This window comes from Lates calcarifer, linkage group LG23, assembly GCF_001640805.2.
Source record: "Lates calcarifer isolate ASB-BC8 linkage group LG23, TLL_Latcal_v3, whole genome shotgun sequence".
Lineage (NCBI taxonomy): Eukaryota > Metazoa > Chordata > Actinopteri > Centropomidae > Lates > Lates calcarifer.
Window position 1 is genome coordinate 1,082,929 of NC_066855.1, and position 18,094 is coordinate 1,101,022.

At 41.2% G+C, this 18,094-nt stretch overlaps 1 protein-coding gene across 10 annotated transcripts in view; it reads left to right on the top strand.

Moving 5' to 3' along the window:
• myocd (myocardin) overlaps positions 1–18,094 on the top strand; it is a 100,928-nt gene that overhangs the window by 41,881 nt on the left and 40,953 nt on the right. For all 10 annotated transcript variants that reach the window (XM_018687940.2, XM_018687946.2, XM_051066231.1 and 7 more), the window contains one exon: positions 15,022–15,243. In XM_018687940.2, the coding sequence (XP_018543456.1) occupies positions 15,078–15,243 (166 nt within the window). In that variant the 5' untranslated portion in view covers positions 15,022–15,077. The remainder of the gene's footprint in view (positions 1–15,021; positions 15,244–18,094) is intronic.

The following is an 18,094-nucleotide window of genomic DNA, read 5'->3' on the forward strand; positions in this document are numbered from 1 at the left end:
AAACATTCTCCTTTTGTAAATGATGATAATTTCTCATCTGCTGTCAGACCACAATCATAGAACTCTGGTTATTTTCCAGTGTGCTTATCCACTCACACCAATAACATACAACAGGGCAATTTCTCTCTCACTTCCTAAATATCATCGCCACATCTCATCTCAACTCTGCACGCCCAGAGAATAAGCTCTGCCTCAATTTCAGCACTTCATCTGATCGCTGTTGTCTCCTCCTCTCCTCCCCCCTTTCTTTCTCCTCTCTCCCCTCATCTTCTCCCTTGTCTCACTCCCCTTTCCATCCTGGGCCAAACTTCTGCCACCTCAGGGCTCAGAGAGCTTATTTGGGTGCTGCTTCCCAAGAGGTCCCGTCCAAGCTGCGTCAGATTCCCCTGGCACCAGCTTTGCTTGTCTTGGAAATACAACAGAAATCACAAAGGAAAAGAGCGAAGGAGATAAGATGTTACACGCGTCAGAACCTTTCTTTTATTATACCAAGTAGCGAGAGCTCATTAAACATGTGTGACAGCGCGTCAGGCCCTCCTTCGTTTTTATGGCTTTCTTTCATGAAATCAGGTCTTCCTTCACACCCTGCCCAGAATTACATCTGAGTTTGTGGGATGGCTGTCCTCATGCAGCATGGTATCACTGCTCCACAGCTATCTGCAGTCTTTTGGCAAGATAGAAGGACATTTTTAAAGCACACAGTGTAAAACAACAGAGTGAAAGCAGCACATATTTTACAGTTTGCGAATCTTTGAGCCTTGCCAATTAGACAAAACACAATCACCATATTAGTCCTCACGTATCTGCACTCATCACAAATAGATATTTTTCAAGGTCGCTGTCCAAAGTACAGCTATTTATTATATTAGCAACATACAATTGAAACAGCAGACTTCAATTTAGATGACATCATTCATTCGAAATTCCTACTGCACTTATCTGCATTAGATCTCTCTAAACACTCAGAGATGCAGAATTATTTCCTCTTGAATAAATATAACAAAGTGATGCAGTCTATGAAGTTTGTATTTTGAAGTATTTGGATATGTGAAGGCATGCGCTAAATGCTAAATAGCCAGCCACTCATACACCAACTCATACACACACTCAAACACCACATCTTTGACAAAAGACATTGTCTGCGTTCACTGTGCTTTTATAAAACAGTGAAAGTACGCAGGCTACATTGATCTGGAGCCTCAGCAATGGAAAAAAAAACCTCTTGGCTGTCTGTTTCTAGTGTTTTCAAGCTGATGTGACACCTTTTAAACAGAACAGCATCTTGCAAGTCTCCTCTCAGCTCTGCGTGTCTGATGAGGCCGGCACAGGCTCAGATCTCAGAGACACGCTGTGCTCCGGGAACCAGCAGTCCCATCAATTCTTTTTTACCATTTGCAGATATACATCTATTCATAACCTCCTGGAAAAAGGGACATTTGGTGAAAAAAAAAAAAAAAAATCCACACATGGGCCTTGTCAAGCGATGACATTGAGTTGCGTCGGGGCGAGGTGCTTCTGCAGCGTGTCACGTTCGAATGTTTGGGTGGAGGAATGTGCTGGTGTGTACCTCTGTGTGCTCGGTGTCTGCTGCTCCAGGAATGATAAAAAGTCACAGTGCAATGAGACACTTTGTCATAAAATGCAGTGGTGTAGCCCAGGCCTTCACACTACTACTGGGGATTAGTGTTGTCACGATACCACGCGATACTACATACCTCAGTACTGATACTGAAACCACACCACGGCAGAAGGAGGTGTATTGGCTCATTTGTTTTCAGTCTACTGTAGTGCACTACTGTAGTGTGCTAGAGTTAATCCTGGGTTTGACCTTCACCACTCTAAAGCGTCAGACTTACTGTCAGTGCCATTTATGTTTATTATTTTCAGGATTAATATTATATTCTTGTTTGTTTTTCATACATGCAGTTATGTTATGTATTATTGACCAAGGTTATAGTGTTAATGTAGCTACATGCTGTGCAGTAATCTGATGTCGGCTGTACCTGAGTTTACGTGATTTCTTTGATAGTTAACTTCATATTTACAAACAGATATCACTTAATAAACAGACTTTTCGAAGACTGTGACTCTGTGATCTTCATGATTGTGACACTGATTTTTAGCAGCTTGTAAGTTATGGTACAGTTAATGTTGCACACTAGTTTGACTTCACACACATCAGCTAACCTGTTGCTCTTTGAATTCTTTGTTGAGATAGGCAGTAGCAGAGGCTACAGTAGCTGTTAGGTTGTCAGTATGATCCAAATAAAGTGTTTGTTGGATTATTTAACAGCGTCTGGAACATCCCCTCCCCCACACACCTCTGACTTCAGACCATTTTTGTAGCATTAAAAAAGAAATGCTCACACTTCAGGCAGCAATTGGCTGAGTGTGTGGAGGATCTCTCATTGTTCATCCTTTACACAACCACGTCTGTCACTTATCATGAGTATAAACAAGTGCAGCAGCATGAATTCCTCTGAGGAGAGACTGTCCAAAAGCCCTTATTTGTGACAGCTACACCCCCATTTTTAATATGTTGTGACATGAAAAGCTGTTCTTCAACCCTGTTGATTACTGTTTTCCTGTGTACTGTTGGATTTCTGGTGTGCTCACATTTGACCACCAAATAAAGTAGTTTAGATAAACTGGCTGAACTGTTGGCTTGCTTACAACCTCTCTGATGTCTGAACACTTGTCTCTTGCCTCGTCTGACATTGTTGCCGGGTTGATATGTTTTGCTGGGTGTCTCCTGTCTTTTGGAGTGGCTCCCAAAGTGAATAGAGGTCAGCTGTTTTAAGAGTAAAATGAACTTATAATGAATGTTTTTGGGAAAATTGGATTGCCTTGGAGAGGACCTCTGAGAGCCAGGTAACAGCAGTGAGGTCATGGCTGGTGGGCTGAGGTGGAATTGCCGGGTTTCATTCTGGAACCCTCGTTCAAGTTGGGTCTTAACATGGAGAGACTTGAGCAGGCGGCAAATGTGTTCGCTGCCACTCATAATTACTGTCGCCTCACCACTGCCATTTCCTGGACCACTTCAGTTTGTTTTCTCAACTAAATGTATTTCAGAGGAGCGTTATTACATCAGCGCTCTGTGCCTCGAGGAATCTGCACGACATGCGTTTTATGTTGTAGGAGCGACTGAATGAAAGCACCAAGGTCAGAATGACATTTTACATTAGTGCGGCTAAATGGATTTCAGACGTCGTCACGAGAGACATTTTTTCTCCTCCACCACATCAGCTGCTACTATGCTTTTTTAAAAGGATGTCACTAAGAAATTCACATTTGGTGAAGTGTCTACGTTACAAATACAGTTGACATAAAGCAGATGTTTACGTTATGTCTGGGATTTCAAGGTTTTTTGTTTCTTTCCATGAGCTGCACGTGTAATAATTCACCCCACTATCAGTCACAATGCAGCAGATTTTGGCAAAAGCTTATGGACTTTTGGAGGACAAATAGATTTAAATGTTCAGGCTCTAGAGTTAAAAGTGGTAACGCTGTCTGTGTTTATGTGTGTGTGCTTGCTATAAGTGGAGATTACATAATACAGGAGTGTGCGAGCAAGCAAGTGTATGCAAACAAAAACTGAGTCATGAACGGATGAATTATGGATGTTTTTGACTGGTAACCCAAACCTCTGTGTAGTCAGATGATATTTTCATGTCTCCTCTTTAACCCTGACTGTTTTCCTGCGCCGTTAAAGCCACTGCGAGCATTATCCAGAATACCTTTTGACTCCGGAGCACCTAGTGTAATGTAAATATTACTTCTGAGGGATGTGGCTTCCTAGAACTGACATCATGGAGACACGTTATTATTAGCAATATCTGCAATGAGTTAAAATAACAGATCGATGATGTGCTATCTTCTCTTTCCACCTCATACTCAGAGCATTACTGTGGTGTGTGTTCACTCCGGTCACAGAGTGCATGTACGAGCATTTTGGGGCTATTTCACTTCCAAACACAAACAAACAGCGGGCACATTTACTTCAGATGAAGTAAGCTGCTCTTATGAACACAGCAGTCTTTATTTGAATACCAAAATCTTGTTATTGTAATTCCTGAAGTAATACAAATGTTAAATGAAACTTACTTTGTCTTGGAATATGACAGTTGAGATGTTTTGGCAAGTACGGCACTTTGTTAAAATATTAGCTGAAAGAGACAAAAACTAGAGTTTGAAATTTGGAGGCTATTTCTGTATTTCAAGTGATAAGACTTAGAGGTGAAGTTTCACCATGGTTTCATTTGACTGAAGAATGTGCTGCCAACTTTCATCAGGCTTCTCTTCGTGTTCTTTGGCAAAGGTTAGTCTTGTAGTCCGGTTGCTGTTTTGTGAGCGGCGGTTTTCTTTTTGGATGCTGAGGTTGACTTCATGCGATGTTCTTCTCCCTCTCTGATCGGTCACTGACTCACCACAGATCATCCCTGTGCCAAGTTGGAAAAACCTACCTATCGTGTTTTCAGTGGTTGTGTAAACAGTGAATTGTGCCACTGTGCCCTGTGTTAATGGTGGTACGGCTCTTCCTCAGCTTCCTAAACAATGTGGAGCCATGTTGCATTAGATACAGTGCAGGTCAGAACTAAAGAAACTGTGGTGTTCACATGGGCTGTGTCTGAAATCACTCACTCATTCACTACCCTCTACTCACTATATAGGGAGTTCAGTGTGGAGGACTATCTTGTGAGCTCATCAGCAAAGTGTTGGTGAATGATAATATTTTCAGTTTGCTGCTGCCTTTTATTAAATCACATTTTAGACTCCTGATGAATTTCTTGCTCTGCATTGTAACTTTAATTCTCATATTCTGTTTGCTTTACTGTATTTTATCTTATTTTTATATTTTGATAAACTTGTCTTGTGGCCGTTTGACTCTCTCTCACAATGCGAACGCAATGCATGATGGGGAATATTGCGTGGTTAGTGACCATTGGTTGTACACTACTTTTCATGATGCATTGTGGGATACTTTGAGTTCACTATATAGGGTATAATAATTCTCACTATACATTTGGACAGCACTACACAATGGCAAAGTCACTATAGAGTGAGACTTGGTGTGAACACTTTTTAATCATACATAAAATCAAATCCCCTGAACTAAAAATAATAACAGTGATTATAAGATATAGCAAACACCTGCTATATAAAAAGCTGTTAGCTTGACGGTTGTCTTTAAAAAATCAGTTATCAATAATGTGTTGTTATTCTCAGGTAGATTTACTTCCTTAGTTTGAGAGTGATAATAGTAAATGTTTGTCTGCAGTCCAGGTCAGTTCACAAGTTTCACACACTGGCAAAATCATTACAACTGGCAGCAGCAGAATGAAAAGAGAAGGGTACTTTAATCCCTTATTGTTTTTAGTTTCAGACAGACCTTATCTGATTTATCTGACTCCTGCTCCCTATAAAATAAATTCCCAGTGGGAAACACTAGATCCTGAATTATCTTCTAAACTGGAGAAGCATATCTTCTACACCTTCACGTCGCCTCGTTTACATTATTATGTTTCTTCAGTGGCCTGATAATGTGTTCCATTTCTTTACATCAGTCAAAGTATATTCATAACAGACTTACATCAGGAATGTCACACCCACAATGTTGTGGCACCGTTAAGTGTAACTTTTCTAGAACACTGCAGTGGGTGGTTAATGGCTGCACAGTGAGATACAGGCGTGTGACGACAAAGCTTTTCAGAATGGAGCATTTTCTGTTCTAGAGGCTGGACTTTACTGGTGCATCGGAAACTGCGTCTTCTTTTCCAGCTTGGATTAGACCTATTCTTACTAGTGACACACGGCAGGACAAAAGCGAGGTAAACACACAGTAGCCTCTTAGCTTGCAGCCTGACAAACAAAGCCAGTATTAATTGTCAACACAGGTTTTCTGAGACAGGACACTAAAGGAAGCTGGGGAATGCATGGAAATGCATGAATGGAAAGTGGCAGAGCAGATTCCAGGGAGGTCTGTGGCTGTTTTGCTGCTGATGGGTATGGTGCGCTAAAGCTTGTCACACAAAGCCCAGCAGAAGTACACTCTCTGTAAACTTTCCGGGAGCTTTTTAAACACAGAGAGTGCCAGCCTACCCAACCAGAGACGGAGCGGGAGGCACAGCCAAAATGTCACAGTCGCACACACACAGTCGGCACACACTCGGAGCAACCACGGTGTGTGAGATTACACGGTTCCTTTATATTTATATTACCTTATGTATTTAGATTACATGGCTTCTTTGTGTTGAGCAAGTTAAACACACAGGCCATTATTCATGATGCCAGCGGAGAGTCTGTTGAGCAGCACGGGGGCTGCTGGGCCCTGGACCAGTGATGTCAGAGAGGTTATTGCAGGACAGGTATTGGCAGATTCCTCTGAACATCACTAACTCACTAACAGTCCCTGCAGCTATTTACACTGTCAGATAAACAGATAAATAATCAAAAGCTGATTTATGATTTTCTTGCATTCAAGCTGAAGTGTCAGCCACAACTCCAGGCTCTTATATCAAAGCCACTTTCATATATATGCAGCCTGTGCACCAACAGATATACATCTTACTGCAATTAAAACCCAAGTAATTATGTTGCAGGTGCAAATAAAGCAAACTGCCCGACACCAGCAGAATAAAACTTTTCTTCATATATATAAAAAGGGATAACTCTCTTATTTTTAAACCTGGTTCATGTTTTTGGCTGTTTTTAGGGACAAAAGTAGTTTGCCAAAGTGGTTTGTTTTGTCACTGACAGGCTCAGATTGTGATGATAATTATCTGACAACATTATGGATAGGATTCCTACAGAGATGGAGTCTGGGGAGCTGCTGAAACGCCTCGGTCTGTTAGTCTGTTAGTTACCGTGTGGTGCATTTACTTTAGGAAATGATGTGGATACGTCCACCACTGAAAGTCACACAATAATGTATATTTTATGAAGATGCACATACATTTAGTTGTTTTTGCTTTTTTTATTTTTACTGTTGCTGAGTCCAAGTGGCTGACAGTGGTGGGCTGTTTGTAGTGTTACCCCTCACACCCTCTTAATAAAATGGTACATCATTAATTAAACATGAAACATGAAAATTTCTGTGGGTCCAGACAGGAGACCACCATGTTAATTGGCCAGTGTATTTTATTGATGATCCAGTTTGCGGGTGGTTATTCTGTTGCCTTGAAAATTATCACAGTTTGGCCACGAAAAGTAAATTCATGTCTTTATTTCTTCCAAAAGCCCCAAAGCTCTTTAAATTGGTCCTCAGTGTTCCTGTGAGTTGGATCAGTCTAAGCCCAGTTCAAAGGAGGTCATGGTCACTCCTCCTCCATCTGTAGCTGGTCCCTGTATTTTTCATCTTCTCTCTTTTATTCTCTCATAATTTGAGAAAGACAAAGATTGTGATGAATTTTAATCATACTTTCCTTTGCTACTGTGTGTGTGTGTGTGTGTGTGTGTGTGTGTGTGTGTGTGTGTGTGTGTGTGGCGGCAATAAAATGTTTAAACTTGCACACAGTTTGGTTGTAAATCTTCTGTCAACATGTGTAGTGGATGACGTACAGGATGAGGCCTCGTGCTCAGTCTGAAGACTGAAGTGCAAATCATGCACATTGCACTGTAGCTCTGACAAAACATTTCAAACACAGACCATTTAACTCCACTGCGCGTCTGTTTTCGTGAGTTGTGTGCATGTGGGGATTCCAGTATTGGTATTTGGCGTAGTTTGACCTTTGACCTCCTCTGTGGCTCAGCTGGGTGCTGTAACAGGAGGGACACGGAGAGGAATCTACTTAGTGTTGAAGTAATAGTTCCTCATCCACCACGTGCCACTGCCTTTGATGTATTTCATGAGTTCTGAGGGCTGGGCAGGATTGGAAGATGATGGATTCATAGAAAGCGTGTTTTTCATAACACTGTGGACACATCTGGTGAACTGTAAAATATTAACGGATCCTCTTCTCTGGAATATCTTAATCTCTCTTGGCATGTGCGACCAGACAAGACATGACGCGAGCCTCTGCTGCGGCGCACCATTCCAGTTAATTTCTGTTGAATGTGTTCTTAAGTGGGTCTGGGACATCTTCCACTGTTTTCACTGTGAAAAGTGTGGATGAAACGCCCGTGGCTCGATTCCTCGTGTGATTGATGTGGATAAAGGCCGTCAAGCTAAACAGTTTGAAGGAGGGGAATACTAGAAGCCCCAGCTGCATTGACAAGAGTAGAAACATGTCGGGCTGACTGCAGCTCCTCACTTACCCTCTCATACTAATCACTAAATTCACACACTCGCTGCAGACATTTGACAGAAGTTTGGAAGATGTGTTGGAGCTGCAACACACAAGATCTTAAAAATAAACACAAATGATATCTGAATCTACTGCAAGAAAGAAATATACATTACCAAACTGAGCCGCTGCAGATGCCGTCTGTATCTCTGGTATCTAATGTGGACTGTTCTCTACATAAATAAACGAGATAAAGCTTCCTCCAGTTCACCAGACAACATCTAGCCCAAATACACAGTAAGAAGTCATGATAAGAGCAGTTTACTGAGGTGATCTCTGTGGAATGAATTTTAGAATTTGGATCAGTTTATTATTAAATCACAATCTTTTTAACACACGATTTCTTCTAAGGTGGTTGAAGAGATTTGTCGTATCACCTCCAGAGGAGTCGACCATCGCCCAACAAACTTTACAGATACAGACTTTGCTTTGAGAAATATCTGACCGTGCAGAGCCGAACCACTGCCACACTACTGACGTCGACTTCTTTTTTGGCACCAGCTCCTCATCCAGCCTGCTGCCAGCTCACATTGAGATGTTTTTCAAATACATCACGCATGAAAGAGACCCAGTGACGAGACACAAGGTACAATTTCACCAGTCAGCTTAGCCATCAACCATTGTAGGCAGTCAGTGCTACGTGGATCCACGAAGATGAATAAATATCTGATAAATATCAGATTAATTAGCTGGTTAGCTGCACAAGGTCACAGTTTACATCACGGGTCTAATGTTCTGATTCAAACCACTGGCTTTTCTATGGTTCACCGTGCAGTAACCATGCTATAATAAATATAAGGTACATGGCATTTTTAAAATATGAATTACCTCACATACCTTTGTATTATTGATTTATCTATTTATCTATTTGATTCAAAATAAAGATAAATTACTGGATTAGAAATAAAAATAATTACCTGCACAGTGTTGGCATTGTGTAGTATGATAAATGAAAACAGTTTAAAGTTGTTAGGTGAAGCCAATATTCTTTCTTCCTGCTTTTCTTTCTCGATGTGCAACACAAACGGTAATTGAAGCCTGTCCCTGTTTATTTAAAACATTTGACCTTTCAACTTTCTCCAACGCTCTATCTGCCGTAAGTTACAGCAGCTCTGTGTATGCATCAACTGTCACCCGCTGCTTTTAGGGGCCTTCTAGACTAAACCACATTGGTCATAAAATAGGTAAAAGTAACAAAAATGCTTGGCTTGTTTAATGAATAAGCTTAATAATCCCATGTTCTATAATAAATCCAAGAATGAGCTGAAGCAGAGAAGGTGCAGAGATAGTTTTCACCACCTTATGTGTTGTTGTCTTATTTACATTCTTAAGGATTTCTGAGCAGCTAATTTGTTGTGTTGTTTTTTTACTTCCTTTCCATTGGTTAATTCTTGCTGTAGATGTGTCTGCTGGTTCCTTCACTTGTTATCTGCTTGAAATTTGAAGTTTGCACAGCACAGTAACTCTGTCATAGTTTATAAATCCCGTAAATGGGGGATGAAAAAAGGCCACTGGGCTTTTTTGGATAGTTCTTCAAAAGCCAGGCTCTGTGTTTACAGGTTGAGAAAGGGCTGGGCTCAGGGATGTGGAGCCTGCAGTCTTTTACAACGTTGTCTTGTCTGTCACTTGACAGTTGACTGCCGTACAGCTATCCCCCCGCTTAGCAAACAGTCCTGTTATATTTTCCATTCGAAAAATCCCAGGGGTCACCAGTGTGTCTGACTGTGTTCGCTGAAGCCAGATGGGGGTTTTCCTATAAACAAGTGTACAGGCAGTATTTATACAGACTGTGGCACCTGACGCCATAACACTCATGACACTCTGTTTAGTGGCCAAAGTTGCCATAAGTCACTTTAGAGAATTAAGTAAATATTTTCATTATGGCCATGCCATTGTTTATTATAGAATGGCAAAAGTACTAAATCTTGCCAAATCCTCTGTTAAAAAATCATTTAATAACAACTTGTCTAAAGTGAAGCGCCATGTACATAGAGCTGATTCCTTTTCATTATTCGCAAGTCTATTTACTTTCAAACAAATCCAGAAACACCACCTGTTTCAACAGCGGTGTGAGTAAAGGCTCAGGTTAGAGCAGAGCGTTACACAAAGCGCAGACTGAAAACGTTGGCTGCTTACTCTGATTTTTGCTACATTCTCACAGGAGGATAAAAGCATACCTCTGGCCTGGCACATTGTCTCGTTCAAATACAGTATGTCACCCATCACAGATACACGCTGCTAAGTATTATCATGCTGCTGGATTAGAGCAGCATGAGGCATGAGGATGCGCTGTACAGTATTGGATGCTGAAATTATTGGAGATTACCATTGGCCTGATAATGGTGTGATGACGAGTTCAGTCTTGGAGAAAAGCCTTCAAGATAAAAGCATTCCAGTATAGAGTGTTGGTCAGTTAAACTTTCGGTGGAAGTCATAAACAAATGGTCCTGTGCTGTAAAGGCACTTTAGCTAAGCTAACAGGAGCTATGGTGCTCCTCTCAAAATGTGCAAAACAAATGTTATTAAGCAGAACTCAAGGAGGAATTAGCATAATGAGCTCAGCTGGAGGATCCCCTGTATTGATTGCAGCATAAATTCACAATCATCAGTTGGAAATCCTGGACTGACCCCAACATAAATATTACAGGCCCTGAAAGCCTCCTGTCAATTTGGCTCGGCTTCAGCTCGGCTGGTGGTCGCTTGCAAACCCTGGAGAGTGTGAGAGAAGCAGGAAAGAGACAAAGGAGAAGAAAACATACCAGATGTGACCACTCCAATGAGTAATCCAACAGTGAAAGATGACCGGGCCTGATGAAGAGATTCTGTAAAGGCTAGATGTGTGAATCTTTGGCACCAAATCCAAAACTCTAGAATTAGAAAGTACATTATAATTCACCATAAAATACTGCAATCTGTAACTTAAGTCCAAGTTAAATAAAACAAATGCTCGATTGCAGTAAAGTTGCTCATGCATGCCACAAGATTGCGTAATGACATTGTTAGTGCACAAGTATACTATAATAGGAAGTAGACTACTGTAACCAACAGCCCACCGATGGTGTTCTGTTATAATTTCAGACTGTCACTGTCGAATGAGATTAGATAACCTCAGTGCTTTATGGCCCCAAAAATATTTTTTTTTTCATATTTCATTCTATCATGAAGCAACTGAACATGGTGCATGATGCTAATCTAAGCTGTAGACTTGTGAAAACACTGTCTTTACTAGAAATGAATGAGATTTTAGTTCAACAACCAGGCGTCCCCACCACTTCACTCTTCTATGAAATTATTGGACAACATTAATGAGAGTAGTGCTGTACACAAGTAAAATAAACTGATCAAAGGTTGTTTTACGCCTCTACATCACTGACAAAATCTACAACATGGCGTCTCTTTAAGTGCGACATCACACAAGAAAGTTCTGTGACCAATAACTTAAACAGTGCCAGGTAATAAAGATTAACATCCCATCATGCAGGAGATATAGGAGGGGTTGTAAACTTCCTGAGGCAAGTGACTGTCTACACTTCCAGTCACTCCTTAATCTGTGAGTCATTAGGGAGAAGGGCAGATAATACAACAAGCATTTGGCCGGCGGAGGGAATCGATAAGCGGACAACTGTTAAGTGGAAGCTGCTATCAGCTCATCTCGATGGAGCTTCAAGTGCCACGTGTCTCAGCTCTTATTGTGTTGACTCAGAGGTGCAGGCCACCATCCGCTCCACACTGCTTCAGATAGCATCAGACTATAACCTGGTTCTTTTGAACACAGCCGTGTTTTTCTTTTCTCTTTTTTCATCCACACTTTTCCCCTCAAGCCTTTCAGTAAACGGGCATTTTTTTTCCTCAGTCAATCTTGTGTCGTAAAAAGCAGATTCGCTGATAACTTCTCAAACTATGAGCTAATATGAAACATCAAGTTGAACTTGGGTCACTCTTGTTCACCCTTTGTCTTTGAGACGGTGTTTTCCTCTGCATATCTCCACCTATTCCCAGTGGGGGTTGTCACTGTGGTATAAATTATCAGAGTGGGTCCTATCTGTCTCTGGGTGGGCTGTTGAGCCAGGCCCATCAGTTAAGGCTTCATTAAAGAGGTTCCTCCTGATGCTCCATGGAGGAGTCCCACTCTCCCCTACCCTTTAAACATACTATGATTTACTCTAACTGTTGTCTTGTTTCTGAGGTAAATGCACGGCTTTGTTATTGTTTGCCCCGGCTGATGTTTATATGCAGTATGGCGTGCAAACCCTTTCTGTTCCTTCGACCACACTACATGTAATCTGTGTGTCAAGATATAGTCTGAGTAGATGCAGTGTCTTCAGTATTGCTTCTTTGAAGAGGAGACTGAAATTCCAGAAAACTGCCAGGGAAACATTTTCTGAGTTTTACAACAGAACACGCCACTGAAATAAAATTGTTCAAATTCTCATTTCGGAGCAGTTCAAAGACAACTGAGGGCTTTCAGGTGTTAACACACCCCTTGGCAGCCATGTTAAAGAGGTTTGTAAACACAGGCTGCAGATAGCTGGTTGTATGAACGCAGTTTAACAGACACGACTGACTTCTCTCCTGGTTTTGAGCAAAGACTGAAGTAAACAGGAAAGGAAGTTTTGAATCTCAGATTTGGGTTTTGGTGTTGCCATCATCTTGGCAGTTAATGGAGCCAGACATTACAGTTGTGGGCAGATACCCAGGTAGCCTGCTGAGTCCGGGCCGCCTGTGGCCTACATATGGCTGCCAGATCTGGCTAGGTTTTTTGGTGCACTGAGAATCACCTCGTGTTAGCAACACTTGGGCTAGTTTTTGGCCGGTGAAATCAGGTCAATTTGGCAGATTCTGGTGTATCATTCATCATACGTCTAGCAATTAGTTCTATCAGATTTAAGCTGCTGTTGGGCCATAACATTTTGGCTACCTGGGAGGTGAGTGGAGCCAGGGTAAAGAAGGAAGGAAGCAGGTTTATGTGCTGAGATATGTGTCAGTCATCCACGAAAATGTATTGACTTTACAGTGGACAGTAATGTTAGTTAAAGTCACTTCCCTTTTGTTGCAGTAGTTTTGTGCAGTATTACATTGGATGTGGTGTCCCATTCATTCCAGTTAAACTTAACATCCACTGCATTCAGTAAAAACTGTATTTCCTTCCATGTTGCATGCACATTTAACAGTATGTAATGTTTCACACAGTGTTTATCTCTGGTCTGAATGAAGCGATCATTTTTGTTGTAGCTTTCCGTTCGTCTGGTCAGTCATGGTTGCTCACTTTTAAAGGTATCGTGGAGTTTCAAATTGTGCACACACTCAGGGATGGCCTTGCACATATGTACACAGTCTTACTAATGGTTTGTGGTGATGCACCAGCAAGGTCTAAAACACAAACATGTAATACAGTCTCAACATGTTCAAAAATCCACTTTGCAAATGTTTAATTAGGAAGAAAAGAAAACACATTCAACACATTAGACAGACCTGCATACAATGTGTTTTGGAGGGAAACAGTAAATATAAACACTTTTGTTTGTTAAGAAATTCAACAGGGCGCCTTTAAGTATATATATATATATATATATATATATATATATATATATATATATATATAAATTGTTCATACATTGTCATGAACATGTCTGCAAAACGTTTGTCTTATTTCCTGCACATTATCCACATGTGGGAAGAGTTGATTAAAGTCAGGCAACTAAAACCACTCAGTAAGGATGAATTGATTTTCCAGATCATGCAGATAAATGTCATTTTTGGGAGACAGGCTTTGCAACATGGCTTTAACTATTATTTTTTCTAGTCAGGCTCTCATGATGCATGTTATGTACAGCAGTGAAGATATGTAGCTGAAAAGCCTCTGATTTGATTTGCTGGGATCTTAACTGACCTGTAATGCTCTCAGCACATTTCTAGAATCTAGATGCTTAAGAATAAATCCATGCTGTTTGATCTCAAAATACTATTTTTCATTATTGTAAAGATTCTGCAATAAAACTCCATCCTAAACTACTGAAGGAGCCTTTTTAAAAATGTGCTATTTTTATAAGGTCTCACATACATTTATGAGGGTTTTATTGTCCCGTAAGCACATGAGCAGTTCTCCAAACAGAGCTTATTAAAGAAAACAGAAATGTATGTTTGTGGTGCCCTATGGTGCAGGCCTCATGAGATGATGTAGTGTATGGAGCACAGACAGGCTGCAGAGAAGACTTGGCTTCTTCTGGGACCTGAGTAAGAGGCTCATTTTTCACATCGACACCTTGTGGGGGCTCTCTAAGCTACTGAATCCACAGAGTAGATGTGTTTAATATTTGTTCAGGAGGTAGGAAAGTCTGCTCTTTGTAAATTGTGTAAATTGATAAGTTGGCAGCGGCGGAGGATAGTGGCGGCCGATGGAGGGACGCATCCGTGAGGTTGAAAGTGGGCTTAAAGCTCTGTAAACAAACAGACACGCGCTCTGCCGTCTGCCTGAGCTGAGATGGACCTCTGAAAAGAAACAATACAAAATCTGGAACTCGTGTTGTGTTCTGCAAACACTAACATGGCTTTGCTCCAGCTCCCGGCACCACAGAGGATTTTTCAAATGCAAACATTCAAATAGCTGTTTGCTGTGTCTTTCATGCTCGTTCAAACTCAATTAACTTTGGCTCTCAAACTGAGGTAGTAGTCAGAGTCAAGTGCTCTCACTGTGATGTGCACAGAGTATGCTCTTCAGCTGTCTTTTCTCTTTAAAAAGGGAAGTTGCGGTGACCCAAGAAGAGATGTTGTCCACTGGGGAGTGACATGTGAGCCATGAATCCAGTGAAATGCTCTGAGATCCACAGCAACAGCTCAGAGGACAGGCAGTGTCCCGGACACCTGCGGGGGGCTTCACAGGGTCATGGAGATACTGGAGAGTCGACGGAGAGAAGAAACCACTTGTTAAAGAAACAGCTTCCATCAGCAGAGGGCAAGAATGGTGAGCTCTGATTATATTCATTTTCTTTTCATGTGAAATCCAAACATTCAGGAAAGCTGTTCTTCAGAGTTAGCTCAACTAAACCAAGCTAATATGACGTTAGCCAGTTTAAATGATCCTGCTAAGCTTTGCTCTTCAGACATGGTCAGAGATTTGATTTGTTCATCAACCTTAAAGAACAGTGTGCAGTTTTTAACCTGAGGGTCTCAGTTTCAGAACACTGTTAAGCACTGATGTGATTGGCTGAGTACTGATCATATGACTGTAATCATGATCAGCTGCCATGGTGCTGTGGCTACAGTAACTGGCTACTGTCTGCAGCTGCACAGTCATTCATTTAAAGGCTCTGAAACCTGTTTTATCAGCTGGCTTCTTGCTCTGATCGATGAGATCCTACATGAAAAGCCATCTTCTGCTGAAGCAGCGCTGGTTGTTGCTGTCTGTATTTCTGTCGTATGTTTCATGCTGGTTTGTACTTGGCAGCGCTCAGAGATGTCACACAGTCCTGACTCCCAGAAATCACTTTCTTATACAACTAAAGGTGGCTGCAGTGTGAACGAATGAATGAATGAGGCTACATTTATTAACAGTAGTTGCCAGGTGTAGTGTGACTGTCACACAGTTGATTTATTTATATATTTTTTGTATACCCAGTTTTGTTTTGTATGGAGAGTTTTCTCTGTTTTTGGGAGGAGTGTGCTTGGTACCTCCTGAAGACAGAAAGTAAAGAAAAAGAGCAAAATCACAAAGTGCTTCCCAGCATAAAATAAAGAAATGAAAAGACATAAATAAAACAATATAAATAGACGGATGGAACAGTTCGCTGGACATGATGCTCATACTACAGGTCTCGATAAATCTCAAGCCAGAACTTAAAAATCCAGCTTGTGTCTGATCATCATCAGTCAAATCAAGCTCTCTTGTTCTTGCTGGCTCCGACCAAACAGCTCGACATTCGCAGATTCAGGAGCACTAATGGTAGCCCTCAGATGATTGATGAAGTCGTCTGAATCAATTAAGAAAGCAGAGAGTAAAACACAAACAAGCTCACCTCAAATTCAAAGTCTTTTTCAAGAAGAACTCATGTGTGTTATCTCAGCCAACGTACATACAGCAGGTAAACAGGTAAGTACGCAAGTCACATGTCCTTTCCAAGAAAGTCCCCAGGCCAGATAAAACAAGGTTGTTTGAACATTTTATTGAATCCATCTGATGATTAATCCATGCTGAAATATCTCTGCTTTTCAGCTTCACAGCCCAAATCAACCTGGCTCAAATGCCACTCGCATCACAGGGCTGAAGCTGAAAGTATCCGAGGAATCCTGTGATTTAAATCGGTATTTTTAGACTGATGTATCCCTGCGGACTCAGAGTAGTGAGAGCATCACAGCAGCTCCCTCTGCACTCCTAGACCTTACAAAGTTTTCCATGATGTCATGTGAGGCGCGGGAGTGAAAGTAATTGAAGAGGCAGATGAACATAAACTGGAATCTCCTCAAATTCAGCCATTCATTTTAAACCCTTATTCTTCAAATGGGCCTGTAGACAGGAGAGACAAGAGAAACAAAACAACTCATGTTCCTGCCAAAGACTAGATGACAGACTCCAAACACAAATGAAAGATAAGACTGTTACTGACACAGTGACCCTGTCTTCATCTGCTGGTTACAAATGCAGCAGGAGCGCAGTTTCCTGTTCAGACCTGACAAACCTCAGAGTCATGAGTCTGACTGATACTGGAATTTTCAGGCTGATACTGATTATTGAATTTTGAATATCCAGATAAAATAACAAAATGTTCATTAATGTCAGTATTTTGTTCACATCTTGACTCGACTTCTAGGAAACTCACATCCTCAGTATTTCTAAAATCATGGCAAATAGCCTGTCACCAATGACGTGCAACATTGATATTAGGCTCTGGAGTGAATAATATGTACACTGAGAGTCTACAGGTGGTTGCAGGACAGCAGATGATAGGAGATGACACTGGGTGAGATCACAGTGAGCACAGAGTTTCAGGTTTGGCTCTTTGCCAGAAGTAAACGTCGTGAGCTGGTATCTCATCTCATCACAGTGATGTTTTCTCCCTGTGGTGCTTCAGATGAAATGATCCTTATTTCACTCGACATCAGTGTTGTAACTTTAAAACAAACTGCCTCCTGTCAGAGGACTGAAGCTTGCAGAAGGTTTCAGGTTCAGATTTGGCTCATCTATGTTTCTGTGTTGTTAATATACTTTTGTGAGTGGTGATAAAGACAGCACCTCTTCTCTCTAAGATCCCTAAAGCTTTAGAAAAGTCCACATGATGGCATCATTAACACAAGTTTGCCATAAGAAGTATTAATAGTGTACAACTGCCCACTTTCACTTTCGATGCCGGCTCCTTTTGGGAAGAGCTGTGTTCCTCTTTTTTTTACCCTGGGTTTCAGATTTCATTTGAAAATGAATTCCTGTGAAAATCATCTTTTAAATATCTCTTACCATCACAGGAAAAAGCAGGAACACAGATGCATATTTGCCCTTTTTATCCCTGATTTAAAAACACACTAAGACTGATTGTTCAGTTTGTCCCTGGAACTAAGTCCCTTTATCCTGATTCTGACCTGATTCAAACGTGGACCTGTGATTGCCTCTTGGTATAAAAGTTTTAAAATGAACAGGGTGCAGTAAACATGCAATCAGACTTCACTGGCCTCCGATCAGAGAGTTGATTGGGTAGCGTTCCGGTTACTCAGTTGAAGGTGGCCCAACACCACTGTAATTCTTCACTGGGTTTAACATGAAAACACAGATTTACCCAATACAAATCTGGGCAACGCTCTCTTCATTTAGCCCAATAAGAGTGGAG